This window comes from Phascolarctos cinereus, unplaced genomic scaffold (genome assembly GCF_003287225.1).
Source record: "Phascolarctos cinereus isolate Bilbo 61053 unplaced genomic scaffold, phaCin_HiC Scaffold_3;HRSCAF=262, whole genome shotgun sequence".
In the NCBI taxonomy this organism is placed as follows: domain Eukaryota; kingdom Metazoa; phylum Chordata; class Mammalia; order Diprotodontia; family Phascolarctidae; genus Phascolarctos; species Phascolarctos cinereus.
Genome location: NW_027555736.1, coordinates 172,977,979 through 172,997,872, shown reverse-complemented (window position 1 = coordinate 172,997,872; position 19,894 = coordinate 172,977,979). Strand labels below are relative to the sequence as shown.

General features: G+C 45.7%; 1 protein-coding gene across 3 annotated transcripts; it reads right to left on the bottom strand.

Annotated features, from left to right (window-relative positions):
* Nucleotides 1-499: 499 nt before the first annotated feature.
* Nucleotides 500-19,678, bottom strand: SALL2 (spalt like transcription factor 2). Of its 3 annotated transcripts, none has more exons than XM_021004553.2 (3): nucleotides 19,315-19,678; nucleotides 2,301-5,149; nucleotides 500-1,828 (listed from the first exon to the last, which is right to left on the bottom strand). In XM_021004553.2, exons 1-3 carry the CDS (start codon nucleotides 19,385-19,387, stop codon nucleotides 1,415-1,417), a joined length of 3,336 nt encoding a protein of 1,111 aa, XP_020860212.1. In that variant the 5' UTR covers nucleotides 19,388-19,678; the 3' UTR covers nucleotides 500-1,414. The 3 variants fall into 3 exon arrangements, with proteins under 3 accessions (XP_020860212.1, XP_020860345.1, XP_020860278.1); XM_021004686.2 differs by lacking the exon at nucleotides 19,315-19,678 and adding an exon at nucleotides 8,798-8,927; XM_021004619.2 differs by lacking the exon at nucleotides 19,315-19,678 and adding an exon at nucleotides 5,655-5,978.
* Nucleotides 19,679-19,894: the final 216 nt, after the last annotated feature.

Here is a 19,894-nt window from a genome sequence, read left to right as displayed (position 1 = left end):
TTATTTTTTGAGGAAGCAGCAGGCATAAGCCTACTTATTTATCTCATTAATTTATCTCACATAGTTTCATGGAGTTGGTTTTTGTGTTTGTTTGTTTCCATCTCTTTATCTCAAGGAATAAGAGGATCAGTTCACCTTCTTGGCTCCTTCAGCTGACCTGATGACAACTTGAGGTTTGGGGAGAAATCAGATGACTGTAAGAACAGTCATATGGTGGCAGAAAGCCCTAGATTTGTGTAGTGGCAAAGAGAAAACCTGAGATGGATGGAACAGAGAATGAACATTTCCTACCTTTTGAGGCTAAGGTAGAGGGAGGGAACATTTCCATATTAGAAGTTATCCTATTAGGATAAGACTGGACAAACATAACATCAATACCACATGTTCAATTCTGGAAGAGAACTGGAGGCCCGAAGGTGAAAGGGAGAGTTCCAGTGGTGCGGTGCAGAGAGACTGCTCTTGCTAAACAATCTGAGTCACAAGGAGCAAACGACACACATGCTTGGTCAAAACACCTTTAATGATGGAGAGAAAGACACTAGCATCTCCCCTCTCTGCCCTGCACATTTCACTATGTTAGGAATCTCTGGGGCCTACAGTTTTTGAGGAGAAGCTGCCATTCATGTCCCTCGATGGAAGGGCTCCCAAACGCTACTCCTCCTCTAGAGCTCCTGGTTCCACATGATCCTATGTTAAGAGTAAATACTACATCTTGTCTGTTACAGGAGGAAGGAGAAGGGCACATACCTCCAGGAGCTGGTCTCCAAAAGTCTGGGTCTCTCTAAGAGTCAAATAGTAGTGAAGACATAAACCCTGGTCCATGAGCAGGGACAGTGAGGAAGAGGAAGGGCTTAGAGAGAAGAGGGGTATTAGGAGAAAAGCAGGATCTAGGGAAAATGGGGGATATCTAATAAATTGGAAACACCCCAGTCTGGGGGGCCTTGTTACATTGCCCTCTTTGTGCACTGTTGCACTTTGTGTCATTACTATAACCAAACATTCACTAGAGCCATTCTATCTGAATTGGGACTCCTCTCTTTCAGACCCAGAATGACAAGAGTTCATACCAGGCTTAACCTCCTCATGTCCCCATCTCCACTCCATGAATCCCCCTCAACCCCCAACTAAACTGTTCCTTCCAGAAATGAGCCAAACTTGCACTCCCCAAACCCTACATTGGTAGTGCTTCAAGATGACAAAGTGGTCATTCTCCAATGCCTCTGTGAGGGTCAGGAGAAGGCTGACATGTCCTGCCATACCCACCAACCAGTCTCCTTTGCCTAAATGTGATTCTCAGGGCCTGTGGGTTGGCATACCCTTCATTTCTTCTCATCCCACAGGGCTAAGCCATGAACCACTGCAAAATCCCAGTTGCTGGCACCTTCTGGAATAGGGTGAGGGGCAGTGCAGTTTGCTACTTCTCTTCTCTGCCTGGGTTCTCAGATACAGTCTTGGATGCAGGAGGCTGGAATATGAGGGGGGTGGTCTTCTCCTTGGCCTCACTGGATCCTACTGCTGGAGATGACTTCCCAGCCATAGTTCCTGGACCAAACAGGGCAGGTGTTGCCAGGGCAGCAGTGGTGGTAGAGGCGGTAGAGGCGGAGCTGGAACCCGGGGGCTTAGAGGCCAGACCACTTGACAGGAAAGCTGTATACTGGTTCCAGAAAGATAGAGGGCCCACCCCCACCAATTGGGCAGGGACGTCCTGGGACAGGAAGTCCTGTAGCTTGACCTGGCCACCAGAGAGGAGGGGTACAGGGCCCTCCAGGGACAGACGCCGGCCCCTTCGGGCTGGGCTGCAATTCCAAACGTGGGTGCTCAGGTGCACCTGCCAGGAGGGAAAGGGAGAGGAAGAGAGGAGAGGGAAGGTTCACCCCTGAAGGAGCTAGAAGAGGGTTCCCCCTGGGGACATGAAGGCCTTCTAGAAGACTGTTCCTCACAAGGGTAGAAAGGTCAATGAAAAATTCTGTAGGGGACTGTTCTCTGTGAACACCAGGATCTCAAATGCATAAGGGGGTTGGAGAGTATCTTTGGGGGATATAATTATATTAGGGAGCCCCATTTATTATTGACAATGATATACAGGGGCAGCTAAAATCACAGGGGTCCTTCTATGGAGCCCTCAGCCTGTGCTCCTTGGCTCAGGAAGGAGGAGGTACAGCTATAGGGGCTCACTGGATCGTGGGGTCATCTTTCCTACCAAAAGGACAGAAGCCTGGTGCAGAGATTGAGGCTGAATGGCCTGGGGCCAGGGAGAGTGAAGGTACACTCTGAGGACCATGGGGGGAAAAGGGCTGTACCTGATGGTGCGCCAGCAGCACGTGCTTCTTGAGGGTGGCCCGCTCAGGGAAGCCCTGCTTGCAGATGCTGCAGGTGAAGAGTGACCCCTCCTTGCTGTGGGCCTTGTGGTGCTCCTCCAGGGCTGCCTGGCTGGGACAGGACTGGCCACACACCCCACAGGACCGCTTACTGCTGCTGCTCACGCTCTCCCCATGCTCCTTCCTTCTGGCTTCCTGCATGCCTGGCCCCTCTGTTATGACCACACTGGCTACTTCCCCTTCTGGAGAGAGTACTGAAGTTGGGCTGCTGTTCTCCTCGGGCTGTCCATCCCCCTCAATGCCTCCTGTAGGCTCACTGCTTCCATGATCCATGGGCTGGGGTTCCTCTAGGTTGCCAGCTAGTGGTAGGGAAGGCTGCTGGGCTGACTTCTCACCACTGTCCATCTCCTTTCCAGATGCTGCCACTGTGGCTGCTGCCTCATCCTCTGGACCAGATGCCTCTTCTGAATCCCCCCTCATGGAAACAGCCTTCTCACCACCACTCTCTGAGCCCCTCCCTGCCAGGGAATCCTCATCTGTTATATCTTCCTCTTCCTCCTCCTCCCCTTCCTCGTCTTCTTCCTCAGATAGTTCCTCCTCTGGGGATACCTGCTGCTGAGTCTGCTGCTGCTGTGGCTGCTGGGGAAAGACTCCTGCTGCTTGTGGTACAGACTGCTCAGCTCCACTTTCCTTTGTAGCTACCCCACCTTCAGGCAGCATGGTGCCCCCATTGGGGATCTGCCCACCCAGGTGCATACGGACGTGCTGTTGCAGAGTGACAGCATTGGTGAATTTCTTCTGGCAGATGGGGCAAGAGTTTTGGGCCCGGGCAGCTGGACTAGCCTTATGACCTACAAAGTGGGCCCGAAGATTGCCCCGAGTGGAGAAGGCCCTTCCACATACTTTGCATTTGAAGGGCCTCTCCCCACCATGCTGCCCGTAATGGAGTCGCAGGGCCCGGGGACAACTCAGCACACGAAGGCAGATGACACACTGGTTGGGGCCTGAGGAGGATGAAGAGGATACTGCAGGGGCAGAGGTGGTAGAGGCCCCTGAGGCAGTAGAGACAGCCCCCACAGCTCCCTGGCCATCAATCTTTTCCACCAATTGTTGCAACTTGGAGGTCTCTGAAGGGGAAGCCCCCAAGGGCTCTAACACATATGGGAACGGGAAGCCACCAGTGGTCTTGAAGTGGTTGGTCAGCAGCGCCCAGCTGGGCAAAGATGTTACCAGTTTACTCAGCTGCATCCTAGTTGTACCAGTCTCTGCTCCTCCGGCAACAGCTGAGCCCTCACTTCCAGGTGGGGTGTTTTCATCCGCTTTGTTCTTTGGTTCCACTGCCTTCATAAGCACAAACTTGTTGAAGGCTGGGAGCCCTGGAGCTGTGGCCGTGCCCGCAGTGGTGGACAGCAGGGTCAGGCTCTCTGTGGCAGTGAGGGCTGTGGCTGAAGCTGCCAGTGGCTTACGTTCCGCACCCCCTGAAGTGGCTTCCTCCTCAGCCTTCTCTGGAGGCACAGACATCCCATAGGGGAGACCACTGCCTGTGATGACGTAGTCCAAGTGTTCTGGTACTGGGTGAGGGTTCATCTGTACGTGAGGGTACTTCTCTCGGTGGCGGTGGAAGTGTACCTTTAGGTTGCCTCTAGTGGTGAAGCGGTTGCCACAGACATTACACTTGTAAGGTCTCTCACCCGTGTGGGAGCGCAGGTGGATCTGCAGGGCACTGTCGCTACCAAATACCTTGGCACAAAAGCGGCACTTGTGGCGCCCACCAGGCTTCTCTAAGGGGCCCATCACTTCTCCATAGCCCAGCTCACCACTACCATTCTTCGGTTTCAGGAGACCTGGGGAAGCTGCTGCTTCCAAGCCACGGGCTGCCCCCAAGCACTGTGCTGCCAGCAGTCCTGTGGTGCCAGGGAATGCCAAGTGGGGAGAGGTGATCAGTTGGTCTGTGGTGCCTGGCAGTGCTGGGGACGGGGTTGGGGTAGGGGTGGGCTTGTGGCTTCGCCCTACCCCACCACTAGAAAAGGGGTGCTGTGCCCCCAGTGGGTGATAGAGGTGGAAGAAGGCAGGCTTAGGTACTTCTGTCCCAGAGGTGGAAGAGGAGGAAGATGAAGAAGACGGTGTAAGTGTCTTACTTGCCTGGCCAGGCTTGATGGGACTGAAGAGGGGGAGCAGGGTCTTAGAAGCAGTGGTTGCACCTGTGCCAGGTAGTTCTGAGGGGCTGGCAGTAGCACCCACTGACTGACCCAAGGTGCCCAGGAGGAGCACCTGACGGCAGATCTGCTCTGTCATCTGCATTTGATGGATCTGTCTCTGCTGCAGGACCCGGAGTTCCTCAAGTATCAAGGGGATGTTCAAGTGACCACTACTTGCTCCAGGAGGAGGAGGAGGAGGAGGAGGAGGTGGTGGTGGAGGGGGTGCAGGGGTGGACTCCTTAGCCAAAGGGGTTGCTCCCAGCTTGGGGCTGGCCAAAATCAGCCCCCCACCTCCACCAGCTGAAGTAGCTCCTGCTGTGGTGATGAGAAAGTGGTCTGAAGGTTCTTCTCTGCCTCGCTCTGGCCCCCAGCTGGTATCTGTGGGTACTGAGGGCCCAGGATCAGGGGGGTTGCTTTGCTCTGTATCCATAATGTGGGGGCTGTCCTGGCCTTCTGGTCGAGCTTCAGAAGAGGAGGAGGAGTTTGACCTAGAATTCTCCTGGCTCCCGAGGATGACCATTACTGGAGGGTCAGTACAACACGTGTTCTGGTGGGTGAGGAACTCCGTTGGATCAGTGAACTGGGCACAACACTTGGCGCAGACTTGGGGCTGGTCCTCGTCGCCAGTGTCACCTGAAGAGAGGAAAAAAGGATTGGGGAGGGAGTAAGGGTGGGTATGGGAAGGAGGAAGACATGACGCTCAGATAAAGAACCCACTCGGCATAGCTGGGGGGAGGCGGGGGGGGGCGGGTGGTGGTGTGCTGTACGACCCGGGAAGGTTTTCACTCATGCAGGCAAAACAGAACGGTCTGAGCACCGCCCCCTACTCCCCCCCCGCCCCCACCTGACAAGAAGCATATAGTAGGATCTCCACCCCACCAGCCCAGACGACCCCATGGCTGTAGTCATGCAAGAGATACCCCATACATCCTTCCGTGGTGGGGGAAGGGGCAGCGTTATCTCCGCTGTTGGGTGGTGGAAGAGGGGGCGGGGGCGGGGCAGTGGCCTAAGTGGGGAGCTAAGGGGTAGAGCTCCCCTCCTACCATAAACCCCTCCCCTATGAAACATCATCCCGCGCCCCCCCCAACTCCCTCCCTTTCCTTTTAACTCCCTCCCCGGGCCCCGGCTCCTACCGCACCTCTGGGCTCAGCCCGCAGCTCCCCGTAGGGTCCCCCAGGACGAGAGCTCCTTCCGGCCTCGTGCGCCATGGTCGGGGTGAAAGGATTGGGGGGACAATGGGCATGGGAGTGGGGGAGGGGAGGAGGTGGCAGCGGCCACGGTAGCTGCGGCAGCCTCCGCACCCGAGCGTCTTGACTGCAGAGATGGAGCTCGGCAGCAGCGCAGCAGCTCCAGCGCTGGAGGCGCGGGGGCGGGGAGAAGCAGGGGGGGAGCCGGGGAGCAGAGGAGCAGGGAAGGGGAGGCGGAGCAAGAAGAAGAGGAGCTGCTTAGGGAGAAGAGGGGAGAGGGGAGGAGCCTCCGGGGAGGAGAGGCGAGAGGAAGGCGGGGCCAGAGGGTAGAGAGGTACGAGAGCTGGGGGCGGGGGCCGGGGTGGCGGTGGAGAGCATCTCGGTGGGGGTCTGGAGCCCAGGCAGTAAATTAGAGCGCCCCCACGGCTAGGGGCCATACTAAGACCAGACCTCCCGATTCTTCCAGGGCTGGTCATCCGCACCCCCTTACCTGCCCATATCTAGGTAATGACCTGGAAGCAAAAGTATAGAGCACGTTTCAAAGCAGCCGTATTGATTAAAGGACTGCCATGAAGTGATCATATCTTTCTTTGGAGAAAGAGTCTCATGAATCAGGAAGGCCTGGACCTCTGGATCATCCAGAGATGTCTGGAGAAAATAAACTTATATGCCCCACTAATGTATTCCCATGGTAGACTGTTTTCACAAAGGATGATGGTTAGGTTTCCCCCTATGGCAGACACTAGGTAAGATTTTTCAGGACCAACAGGTAACTGTTACTTCCTCTTTGTCTTCTATCTCTTCCAAAGTTACTAGGCTGCTTGGGTCTGGGAAGATATTATGAGAATTATTGAAGGGAAGAGCTCTGACCTGGAAATGCTCCTTTGCAAGGGTGGGACAGACTTCTCTCATGAGAAAATAAAAAGCTACAGAAGGCAAAGAAAGTAGCAGAAGGACCAAGGAAGTGATTGGGTCAGTTTATGTGATCCCTGAATTCTATGTTTCATGATACTCATTCTGCCTATGTTACTAGAAGCAGCTAGTGCTTTTCAAGAGAGAACTTCTTAGAATCATTAAAATTTCAAGTTGGTAGGGATCTAAAAGGTCATTTATCTGAAAAATGAATTACCCTCTACTAGATGGCCAGTAAGTGGTATGGAGAAGAGCCCTGCCCTGAGAGTCAAAAGATCTGAGTTCTAATCCCAGTTCTGAGACCAACTAATTGTGTTACCTTATGAAATCACATTCTTTCCGTAGCGTTTACAGGAAGACCTCGCCATCCACGAAGTCCTTTTTATAACCCATTAAGGTGTCCCCCAATGTTCTATCCTCAGCCTTTCCCCATACTTACCTCTTTAGCAATTTCATTCACAGGCCCCCTCTTCTCCTTCAGATATTGTCTCTAAGTAGATAATTTTCAGGTCTATATTTTATAGGCTTGACCTTTCTCCCAAGTTTCTGATCTGCATTTTCAACTGCTGACAAGGCATTTGCACCTGAATTTTCTCCTGAGACCTTAAACTGATGTCCCAGACCAAGCTTATTATGTTTTTCCCAAAACCTTTTCTTCCTTATTTGATTATTTCTGTCACTGGAACCATCATCTACCTACCAATGTTAGGGAGCAAGGTGATATCTTTGAATCATTCCTCTCTTCCACTTCTTATAGCCAATCAATTATTAAGTCCTGTGGATTTTTCTTCTCTAATATGTTTCAACTGCCTCTTTGTAATGTATTTCATCTGCCTCTCCATTCCCACTACAACCAGCCTAGTACAGGCCCTACTTACTACCGACTTGGACTATTGCAACAGCCTCCTGAAAAATCTTCCAATCTCTATGTTCTGTCCTCCCCAATACATTCTTTATATTGCAATACGATTTATCTGCCTTATGAATAGATCTGGACTTGTAACTTTTCTGTTGCCTAATGAACCAAGTTCCAATTACTCTGTCTGGCATTTAAGGCTTTCTACAGTTTAGTTACACTGTACATTTCCACTCTTTTCTCGTACAAGTCTTCCATATGTACCCCAGCCTCCAGTCAAACTGAATGACTTACCGTCCCCTGTATATGCCTCATTATTTCACACCTCCACGCTTTTGTGTATGCTTTCGCTAATACTTGGACTACTCTTTCAGACAGTGGTCTCAACTCCCAACCCCCCACAGAACAACAAAAATTGCTCCATTTAGTCAGGATATCCCATACTTGCCAATTGCAAACCAGAGACATGATGGGTTAATGGCAAAAGCTTTGGCTAAGAATCAGGAGTTCCATGTTTACCACACCTGACCTGAAACCCTTTATTAGAGCTCCAGGAAGGAGATTAATGAGAAGAAGCAGATCCTATAGTTGCTGGTGGTGGAGAAGTTCCTGAGAATCCTGTCTGAGGGGATCGGAGTTGGGTAAAGCCAGAACACACAGAAAACATTAGGGAAGGAAGTGATCATCAAGGCCTTGGTCTATATGTGTGAAGAAAGAATTATGCCTTTGCCCTCTCTCTAGGACAGGAGTTCTTAAGTTGGGGTGCACAGACTCCCAAGGGATCTATGCATAGGTTTTAGGGGGTATGTAAACTTAGATGGGAAAAAATTACAACTGTATTCTCACTAACCCCTAAATGAAAATCTGCATTTCTTTCAATTATGGATGTGGACACACATTTTATTTTGAGAAGGGCTTCTTTAGGCTTTGACAAAGGTGTCTTTGACACAGAAAGATTAAGAACCTTTGTTTTAGAAAGAAACTTAGAGGAGCAGGAGATGGGAATGATCTCAGGGCTTCTGAAAGCTGAATCCCAGCCATAATGAACAAGCAGCTCTCTGCGTTGGAAGTGCTGACTCATTCATGCCCAGGCTAGCTCCCATGCCTGAACTGTACATATACTCCTTCAACTCCATCTTTCAGAACACTTCTCTTTCTTCAAAGCTCAGATCAAGTCGTACCTTTCTTAGTCCTTCTGCTGAAATTGTTTTTCTCTTTTCGAGTTTCCTAGAGGAGTCTGTCTGACCCTCTTTTTTTTTTTTGTTCCATTCACCCTCTACCTGGTTTCATATTTATTAATATATATGCATCCCTCCCCACCCTTACCTTGTCATCCCTGGTGTAGTAGAATGCTAGACTTGTATTCTTTTACTAGCTGCATGACTTGTATAGCCTCTCTGAGCCTCAGGTAACCCTCAAAGGCTGGTCCATGATAGAATGCCATTGCACCAACTATAGATGGTATAGATCTGGTTGGACATAGAATAAATCATTTACATATCCTTCCCTCCCATCCCTCTTCCCCAACTCAAGTAGAATGTTAGCCTCTTGAGGGCAGGAACTGAGTTGTTTTTCATCTTTGTATCCTTAATGAAGGTACCTTGCACATAGGTGACACTTAGTAACTGTTTGTTAAATTAAAACTGTTGAGTAGTGACCTTACTCATGCTACTTAATCCCTGAGTTAGCCATTAAACGGAGATAATAATAGTTGCCACAAATTACTCATTAAGTGGAGATAATAATAGTTGTTTTACCTCATGCAAAATGTTGTAAGGCTAAAATGAGATGTTTCAGTGCTTCAAAAGACACATGATTTATTCAGTATGGATACTCTTTCCACAGAAGCAGATTGTAAGCCCTCTCATGCTTCAGAGCAGGGGTTTATAACCTGGTGTCTATGAATTTGGGGAAAAATATTTTGGTAGCTGTATTTCAATATCATTAGTTTCTTTTGTAAAAATATGCATTTTGTTTAATGTGTTAGAAAACATTATTCTAGTAGAACAACAATTTATACAATGATAACACTACTATAAAGAAAAACACTTTGAAAGATGTTGGAATTCTGATCAATGCAATGATAAACCATGAGTCCAGAGGCCTGAAAATGAAATGCCAGTCCCCTCTGCCACATACCTAGCCCACCCTCCCTATCCTCTATTAGAGAGTTGATAAACTTAAAATGCAAAGAGAGATGTACACTTTGTACATGTGAGATTTTGTTTGGCTAAGTTTTATACGTTTAGGAAAAGATGTTTATTTTGTTTGTTAAATGGGCAAGGACAATGAGAGAGATAGATTGTATAAAGTAAGTAGATTTATTTAAAAAAATAAAAGATAAAAGCATTGTTCTGAGAAGGGGTCTATAGACTTCACTAAGTTGCCAATGACCCTCCAAAAGTTAAGAGCCACTTCTTTAAAGGTTCTTAGTGAGTGACTGTGAACAAAAAATTTCGCCATTTAGAGAGCAATCTCAGGTAGACTGGTCTTCAGATGGCAGATATACAGAAGAGCTAAAATAAGATAATAAAATGGAAAAATCTTCTGTGACATATGCACAAAACATATAAATGTTATTTGTGTGTGTGTGTGTGTTGAGCATCTTGAATTTTGGGGCTTATATAATAAACAGTCTTCATAAGAGTTCTTTTTCAATGCCTGATTGTGGTATGAGGAGTGATCCTGGGTTCTCAGAGGCTATACCAGAAGAACACAAAAGTCTTGCTAACATAGAAAGGCCCAATATTGTGGAAAGATCTGTTTACCTAATTTTGAAGAGGCTCATCCCTGGAAGATTCATCTCTGGGTGATGATTTTTTTTTTTTTTGGCCATTGTTGATTCACTTGGAGGCACAGATGAAGAAGGAGTGCATTTCATAAAAATGGAAAGGCATAACGTCTGAAAAACCCAAATCAGGAACAGCAAAGGAGGCCACTAGAAGGTGCAAAGAACTATGTGAGACCTAACTCTGAAAAGGAGCTCTTTAATCGCTAAGCTGAGAAGTTTTGATTGAGCTAGGACCAATGGGGAGCCACCACAGATTATGGAACAGGAGCAGTGACATGTTCAGACCTGTGTTTCAGAAAGGTTGCTTTTGTCAGCTCTGTGGATGGCAGATTGGGGGAATAAAACAGAAAAAGGGAGATAAATTAGAAATGTGCAACAGTAACTAGTTGAGACAGTCTACTAAATTGCAAAAGGTTTGCAGCCTGCCTAGATGGAGGGAGTACTCGCATCTAGGAAACCATCCTAGATCATCATATTGAAGCCTCTTTGTTTCCCTGGCTTCTTTTAAGACTCGGATAAAGTCCTGCCTTCTATAGATGGCCTTTCCCAGTACTCTCAGCTGCTAGTTGCCTTCCCATCCCATATTACCTTCTATCTACTCTGTATATAGCTCATCATCATCATCATCATCATCATCATCATCATCATAATAATATCTAGCATTTATATGGTGCTTTAAGGTTTGCAAAATGTTTTATACATATTACCTCATTTAATCCTCACAACGACTCTGACAGGTAGATGTTATTATTATCCCCATTTTATACATGAGGAAACTGAGGTTTACTGAGGTTGAGTGACATGCCTGGGGACACATCTTTTGTTGAGTGACTGAGGTAGAATTTGAATTCAGGTCTTCCTGACTTCAGGTTTTGTTGAACCTAGTTATTTACATATTGTTTTCTCCATTAGAAAGTGAGCTCCTTGAAGGCAGGGATTATTTTTGCCTTTCTTTGTATCCTCTTAGCATAGAGCTCTTTGACTGTTGGTTGACCAACTGGTAAACATATCAGTATAGTAATAATGATTATACTAACATGTGTAAACACCAGACCAGCTTTGTAGTGTTGCTTTATTATTTCTGGTAATGCCTTCTTTTTTTTTTCCTTTTTTTCTTTTTTCTTTTTGGTGAGGCAATTGGGATTAAGTGACTTGCCCAGAGTCACACAGCTAGTGAGTGTTATATGTCTGCGGTCACATTTGAACTCAGGTCCTTCTGACTCCAGGACCAGTGCTCTGTATACTGCGCCATCTAGCTGCCCCTTCTGGTAATGCCTTCTTAAAATAAGATGGGACTCAGGACATTTCTCTATTAAAAGTCCCAACTGATTTGGAATTGTTACTGGAAATAGGGACTGAACCTCTGGTTTCATTGGAACTCCTGGGTAAGGACATTTCCTTTACCAATGCAGGTCAGTATCTTCTTTGAAACTTCAAGTCTTTAAGAGTTGCCTAGAGCACAGAGAGGTTAAGCCTCTTGCCCAGGGTCACACAGAGAGTACATGTCAGCATTAGGACTTGAACTTAGGTTTGGAGTTGTAATGTCCTGCTTTTTTGTTTGTTTCATTTAATGATACCTAACCTCTTTCCCATCGTGATCTTTGTTTGATAGGATTTTGTTGTTTTGTTTTAAAGCCATAGAGCCATAGAATTTTAGAATTGGAAGGGACTCAGTGATCATAGAGGGCGGCTAGGTCCTTAGAGGTAGGAAGACTCATCTTCCTGAGTTTAGATCTAGTCTCAGACACTTACTAGCTGTGTGACCCTGGGCAAGCCACTTAACCCTGTGTGCTTTAGTTCCTTATCTGTAAAATGGACTGGAGGAGAAAATGGCAAACCACTCCAGTGTCTTTGCCAAGAAAACCCCAAATGGGGTCACAGAGAGTCGGGCATAGCTGAATAGCAGTAGAAACTATGGAATACCTCACCCCCTTCTATCCTCTCCTTTTATAGTCCAGGAAATTGAGAAGGTTAAGTGCCCATAGCCACACAGTTAGTTTATGGCAAACATGGAACTAGAATTCAGGCTTTTTGATCAACTCCATCCAATTCAAGTGATTTTGCTCAGAGAATCTCAGATAATCAATGAAACCTAGGGGCTCAAGGTGAGTTACCTTAATTGGTACTATAGTCCTTTGCTTCTAGGCTTAATCCTGGAAACCTTATTGATGAAAAAAAGATCCACTCAATTCTGGAATGCATGCCAAGGATAAATACAGCCCATTGTATTTTTTCAGAAGAAAGAAACTGAAGCTCAGAGAGGTTAAGGGTCTTCTTCAAGGTCACACAGCAATTGAGTGTAACTAAAGCTAGAATTCAGGTTTCCTGATGCCAGCCTGGTGCTTTCCGAAGCATAATAACTCTGTCCTGCTTCCCTAAAACGAGAGAAATTGCCTTATTTGTCCACCACCTATCATTTGCTCTTTATAGTCAGCAAAGGAAAGGAAGTCAAACGGAGGCCCTCTACTGAGCGTTTGTTAATTAGCATTGAATATTTGATCTCAGGTTGCTGTTTTTGCCAAGTCTTCTGACAAAAAAAAAAGAAACCCTTTTCTTTTCATCTTCTCCAGGGAAACACTGTCCCCTTTCTTACTTTTTAACTCAATTTGCTTTCTGATCCGTAAGTTGATCTGCATTCTCCTTTAAGGTAAATTTAGCCTGTGGTGAAAGGTGATGGATCAACAGCTTCTTGTAAAGAGAAACAGTATTTCCCAGCACTTTGGAGCTGGAAGGTTGGGGGTGGGTAGGAACTTTATTCTTTCCCTGAGGGGCCTAGGTTTGGTCAAACAGACACTAATGGAAACCCAAACACAAATAAGTTAAAACTAGATGGTATCCCTATTTAACAGATAAGGTGAAAAAAGTCGCCCTGAGTTATGTGGAAAAAGGAATAACTGTACCATTAGAACCCAGAAATTACGTTTTAATCTAAAAAGGAACCTAGAAGTTTACCCCTTTTTGGCTGTTTACCCGTGCTCACTCCATTCATCCGCTGTTTTGAGCTTAGATAAGAACACTAGCAGAGAAAGGAGGAGAGATTAATTAATAAGGTGAGATGGGTCCTAAGGAACCTTTTATGCCTGGTGAGAAATGTGTGAGGAGAAGCTACCAAAAAAAAAAAACCAAACCAAAAACCCAAAACTTCCAAAGAATCAATAAAGGAAACTTGAAGAGAGAAAACAATAGACAATTCAATCCCCTCTCAAATTTTGAAGTAAATTAGGTTGTTTTCAGCACTGCAAACTTCCCTTCTTCCTCTCTTCCCATTCCTATCTCCCCTTACTCTCCAGCCAAGACAAGGACCCCAATAACCTTTGTTCCTTCCCCCTTCTCTCCATCCAGCAAGCTAAAGACCTTGGAGAAAAGATCTCAACCTTTTACACCTTGGTGTGTATTTAAGCCCTGGGTCACCTTACTCAGCTGTATTTGTATTTTAAGCCTTACTTATCTCTATTTGTACCAAAGTTAAAGGAATTTCAAACAGCAATCAGTAAGCAGGGATTTTTTTTTTATAGTAGGGAAGTAATTTTTAGCCCCTTGAAATCACATCACATATTAAGCCTATGTACAGAATGATGCTTACACTCAACAGGCAGCTTCCACAACTATTTTTGTCCTTCAGGAGTACAGCTTCATCTTTTCTCCTTCCCTAATCTCTCTCTCTCTCTCTCTCTCTCTCTCTCTCTCTCTCTCTCTCTCTCTCTCTCTCTCCCTCTCTCTCTCTCTCTCTCCCTCTCTGTCTCTCTGTTTCCCTCTGTCTCTGTCTCTCTGTCTCCCTCTGTCTCTCTGTCTCTCTGTCTCTTTCTGTCTCCCTCTGTCTCTGTCTCTCTCTGTCTCTCTGTCTCTCTGTCTCTGTCTCTCTCTCTCTCTCTGTCTCTGTTTCTGTCTCTCTCTCTCTCTGTGTCTCTGTCTCTGTCTCTCTCTCTCTCTGTCTCTCTCTCTCTCTCTCTCTCTCTCTTTCTGTCTCCCTTTGTCTCTGTCTCTGTCTCTCTCTCTCCCCCTCCCACTGTCTGTAACTATGGCCCTCTCTGCGGTCACTATTAGTCCAATGGCAGATTGGAGAAAGGGGCTCAGTCATTCCTAGTCTTGGTCCTTGATGGGGAAAATACACACCTATCTCTAAAGTCTTTTCCAGATTAACATAATACAATATTGTGATTCTCAGGATCGGCACACTTTTGATCACAATACAAAGCTGCCCTTTTTAAAAAAGTGCCTTTTTGGCAGGAAAAAACTTGGTGCTCTACCCAGAATATAAGACTATTTTCAGTTTATTCTGGCACTTGGAGGCAATTGTGGTCTGGCCAGAGTCATAGAATCATAAGCCATCAGAACCTATGATGGGGTTTGATAGGATCTTTAGAAATCACCTAGTCCAACCCCACCTCAGAAAGGTAAAATGTTTTGCCCAAAGTCACACAGCTTGCTAGTGTGACTAACCATGACTTAAACTCAGGGTCTTCTGACTTCCCTTGATGTGATATTTTTTCACCAAGTCATGCTTTTTGCCAGCAGGCTTGGGTCCTGGTGCCAGCTCTGCCACTAACCCACTGAGTGCTTGGGTGTATCATCTCAAGTCCATTCCTCCCTCTGGGGGGAGTTCCCCAAATTATGCATTTGTAAAATGATGGTTGAGAGTGGTAGGCTGCAAGGTAGGATTAGAGAAATAGAATGAATGACCTCCAGGCTTTAGAATTCTATTATCTATAGTATTTCTAATCATTAGGTCCCTAGGACTGAATAGTTAGAGAATATTCTTCCTTTAGAAAGTGAAATGAATAAAGCAGTCAACACTGATTTTTGTTTATTTTCCCTTTGCTGACTGCCTACTTAAATCTAATGTGTTCTCCATGCTACCTCTAGGTATCTTGGTTTCTATCCTGTTTTCCATCTCTCACTAAATAACTGGGTTTCTGATTTTTTCCCGGTTGTATTAGTTTTTTACTTCCCTGCTCCTTCTCTTCCTGTTTCATCCCTTACATTCTCTAATGCATATTTCTAGCCTAGAGATAGATCTTTTCTCTGGAGTTTTGCCATTATGGGCTATTTCACCTTCATTATTAATGGGCAGTATTTACTGTTTTTGGTTGGTGTCTTGAACAATAATTTTTGGGCAAAAGAAAGGGCAGAAGAATACCTCTTCACACTATTCTTACTTCCCCAAGAAGCTAGGTGATATGGGCAAGTCTCTCTAGGCCTTGAAAATGGATAGCAAAAAACTTAGGGTTATTTGCATGTGTATGTATCAGAGCCTGCCGGGAAGCCAAAGAACCAGAGTAAAACCCGTGTTCCCAACAATTCACTAAAAATGCTTTCTTGATGTTTACTCTGAGGTCAGGAATTTCACATGTGTGTAAAAGGACGTGGTATTTCCCAAACTGTTTTGGGGATTTATGAAGGCTTTTCAAAGATCATCCAGGGGATGTACCCAGTTAGAAAATGTCACTAGGGGAAAGAGGTTGCTGGGGATAGAAAAAAGATGGAAGGAAAAATTCGTATTCTAAAATTAGCAGCCTCAAGATCATGTAAGTATGAAGAAGCCCTTGCTATGGAACACAAGAGGAAGACTGAGGTAATACAAATAAAACACTGCAACATAAAGCACTATATAAAAGTTACCTATTAAGAGCGATATATATATGTATATCACATTTACAAGGTGTCCCAAAAGTCTTAATGCCATTTTAAGCTTTAATAGTATAGTTTAAGCTTTTGGGATACCCTGTTATCTATCTGTCTCTCATATCTATCTCTCTCATAGCTATATATTTTTCTACCTCATATTCTTCTCTCTCTTCTTTCTCTACTATATATACTATGTCTATATGTTAATAGCTTTAAAATATATATTTAGTTGGAAATGACCTTAGAGATCATTTTGTCTCATCCTCCACAGTCAGAAGCCACTGTGGGCCAGAGCAGGAAAGTAACTTCTCCAAATCATACTGTTAGTTCATGATAGATTCTAGTTCATTGTTTTTCCCATTGCACCATGCTACTTTCCATATTATGGCCAAGATGTGTTTTTTCCCCCCCAACTCTTATCTGTCCTGACTAAACCTGGAATTTAGATTTTCTCCTGTTTCTGACTGGCCATGTTGCTCAATGTTGTGAATAGTCAGAGTAGAGTCTGTCCAGGCAGTAAACTAAATCCTGATGATAATGTTATGAAATGCAAAGGCATCTGCCTAATTTAGTGAGAACCCAGGAAAATTTATGAAGCATTATTCTAGGGCAAAGGTCCATCTGGATTCTTTTGGAGAGAACTGGAACCTTCTGGGTAAGATCTGTGTATAGGGCTGGAGTGCCTCAAAGGAAAACCAGAAGCTTGCCCAGTGTCTTGTGAAGTAAGAAGAACTCAGATCTTTTCTTGTGGTGTAGAGGAAGGGAAGTGAGCAATAAGACCCCAGAACTCTGGAGAACTCAATCTGGTGACCTGGCACCATGGAAAACTGTCTGATCTGCTTTGGGCAAGCTGCTTATGACTCCTTGTTTAAAATCTATTTGGAAAGCAGGATCCACAGGAAACTTTACCACTGTAAAGTATAAGAAAAACCCTTTGCAAACTTTATCAGTATCAATATTATCAATCACAATATCAACCAAAATAATAATGATAATGGCTAATATCTATAACAATAGTCGTGATAATAGCTAACGTTAATGTAGTGTGTACTACGTGCCAGGCACTGTGCTAAGCGCTTTACAATTATTGTCTCATTTGATACTCACAATAACCCTGTGAACTAGGTGCCCCCATTTTACAGGTGAGGAAACTAAGGCAAGCAGAAATTAAGTGACTTGCCCAAGGTCACAAAGCTAGTGTCTGAGGTCAACTTTGAACTCTAGTCTTCCTAACTCCAGACCCAGCCCTCTATCCACTGGGCTACCCAGCTGCCTCTTGTTCATGTTTAGGTGATTCTGAATAGAAAGCGCTTAGGTAAATGCAAGGAATTGGGTGACATCTAACCTAAGAGGCTGCAATCTCTTCTCTGCTCTTTAGTCTGACTTTGTATTTCTGGTCTTTTCTTAATGAAAGGCAACATTACAAATGGAGTTATTTTCTATTTCATACCTCAGACTATTTCTAGTGGTGATGATTTATGTGACATCATCTGCACATCCCCAGTATCCAAGGTGTGCAGAATGAAACAACCGGGAAGAGCCAAAAGTTCCCTACTGGGTTGCCTTTGGAGACTTCTTTCTGATTCTCTTTGGTAATAGTGGTTTTTCCTTGAGATGCTTGGTACTGGGGGTGAGTTAGTAGGCCTAAGAGAACAGAGAAGGAGGGCTGTGGTTGACTCCAGGGGTTTAGCATCTCTCCATGATTGAACCAGCAGGGGAGCTGGGCTGTGAAATGATTCCTATCCTCCCAGGGAGGTCTCCTGTAGAGCATGAGGAAAAAACAACCTGCCTAGAAGCGGCACTATGAAGGACTAATTTGGCGTAGGATTGGTAGGAAGCCATAACCACTCTACTACTAAATACGGACACAGCAGGATTCTAGGAAATTTTGGAACATCTGAACTGGGCCTTCCATAAGCGTCTGTGAAAATGCAGTTCACTCAAACCACAATCTGTCTGCCAAGGAAGGCTGTTCCACAGTCAGAAGCCCACTGTGAACTGATCTCTGTGGCCTCTAAGTCTTTTTCCTAGCATGGAGGGGAGGGGAATTTAACCTGTGAATAGTACCAAGTTTTTTTCAGACCCCATTCTTTGCTAAATAGGTTACCCAGGAACCTGTTTTTCATGGAATCCATTCTGTAACCTCAAGCCAAACTCACCAGAGTTCCTGAGTTCTGCCCTTGATTCATTTCCCTCTTATATTGGGGGAAGTTGTACTAGTATGTCATGATGGTTGTCCCACCTGGCCTGCTCAGTAATGACCTTTGGGCCCACACACCCAAATTCTCTCAAGAGTGCAATATGTCATCATAGAGACCTTGCATACTAAACATCAATCCTTCCCACTGAATAGTTTAGTGAATTTTGAGGTAGTGAACATTGGGACAGGAAGTTAGGACAGCGGCATCCTCGTTCTAGCTATAATGTTGAGTTATTGTGTGACTTTGAGCGTTATAATCTCCCTGGCACTCAGTATAATGCCTGGCACAGAATAGGCCCTTAACAAATATTTGTTGAATTTAAATCTGTAAAGTAGAAATATTAATGGTTGCTCCTGCCCATAGGAGTATTGGGAGAATAAATAAAAGGTGTAAAACAAAAAAGTTTTAAAGTTATTTTAAAGAAAAAATCTCCACAAATCAGAGGGTTTTCTTTTATAATAGTGGGTATAATATATATATGTCTATATTCACATCTATATTAAACTACATCAGCAACTAGAAACACCCTTTTGCAAATTCCCGCACTTTTACTATCCAGTCTCCTCTGAAATAACCCTTGTTGCACAAGCCTAAACCACTAACACTGGCTGACCCCCTCTAACATCTATCCAAGTGACACAGATACACACCAAAAGCCAGTTCTGATTCCCACTGTCATAGATAGGCACTCTCCCTTGGGGAAATTCTCCTGATCTCTTCTCTCTCAACTTAACAATGAGAAACTTTTTTTCTCCTCCCTCTCAGGGGAACATGCACGTTTTTATCCAACTCATTCTCCTGCAACCCAACTCCCCAGAAAGAAAAGGGGGAAAAATCCCACCCCTAAGAGACAGTCTTCAGGTCTGAGGACGTTACTTAGCAACGGCACAAAGACCAGCCAGCACAAGGGACATGAAGAGAAACTCTTTGGGTGGGGGAGACAGAGTCAGTTTGGAAACTCCATTTTCATTGAGAGACAAACAACAGGAAAACAAAAAGAGAAACAACCCCAAGGAAAGCTGAGGGGGCCCACTCCCCAACCCAAGTTACCCCAGAAAGCCCCACAAGCCCTGTTGCTTGACCTCTGTTAATACTATAAATGATCAGGCTTCTCCTACCTTGTTTCTGGATGTCACCCACTGGCCACCTCCCAGGTGCTCTCCCCCAACTACTACTCTGCTTTCCTGGGCTTGGTCCCACCTCTCACCCCTCCCTGGGACACCCACCGTTCTCAGAAGCGGTGGAACCGTCGCAGTCCGAGATTAACTGTTGGGGTTTCCGTTGCTTTCGCCGAGACATGCCCAGGCCAGAGAGAGGTGGGAAAGGGAGGGGCGATCGTTCCCTTAGTTTCAATAAGGGTGACTTGGTGCTGTCTCCCTCTTTGGCCTGGAGCCAGTGGGTGCCTCTCCCAGGGCAGGTCACTCTAAAACAGAGGATCTTCCTCTCCAAAGATAAATTGGCGCTCTCTCTCTCTCTCTCTCTCCACTCACTCAATCTCTTTACTCTCTTCTCTCTCTTGTCTCTCTCCTTTCCTCTCTCCCTCTCTCCCTCTCTCTCTGTCTCTCTCTCTCCCCTCTTCCTCTCTCTCTCTCTCTCTCTCCTCTCCCCTCTCTCTTTTACTGTCTCTCCCTTGCTCTCACTCCTCTCAAGTCTTTAAAGAGGAGACGCCCCCTTTTTTTCTTCTGCTTCTTCCCCAGGCTTCAGCAGCTCCCATTGTAAAAGCAAAAATCCTAATCTTTCCGCACACTCTTTTCTTTTGTACTGCAGTGGAAAGGATTTAACCCATTCCTCTCTAGGAGGGCCCCT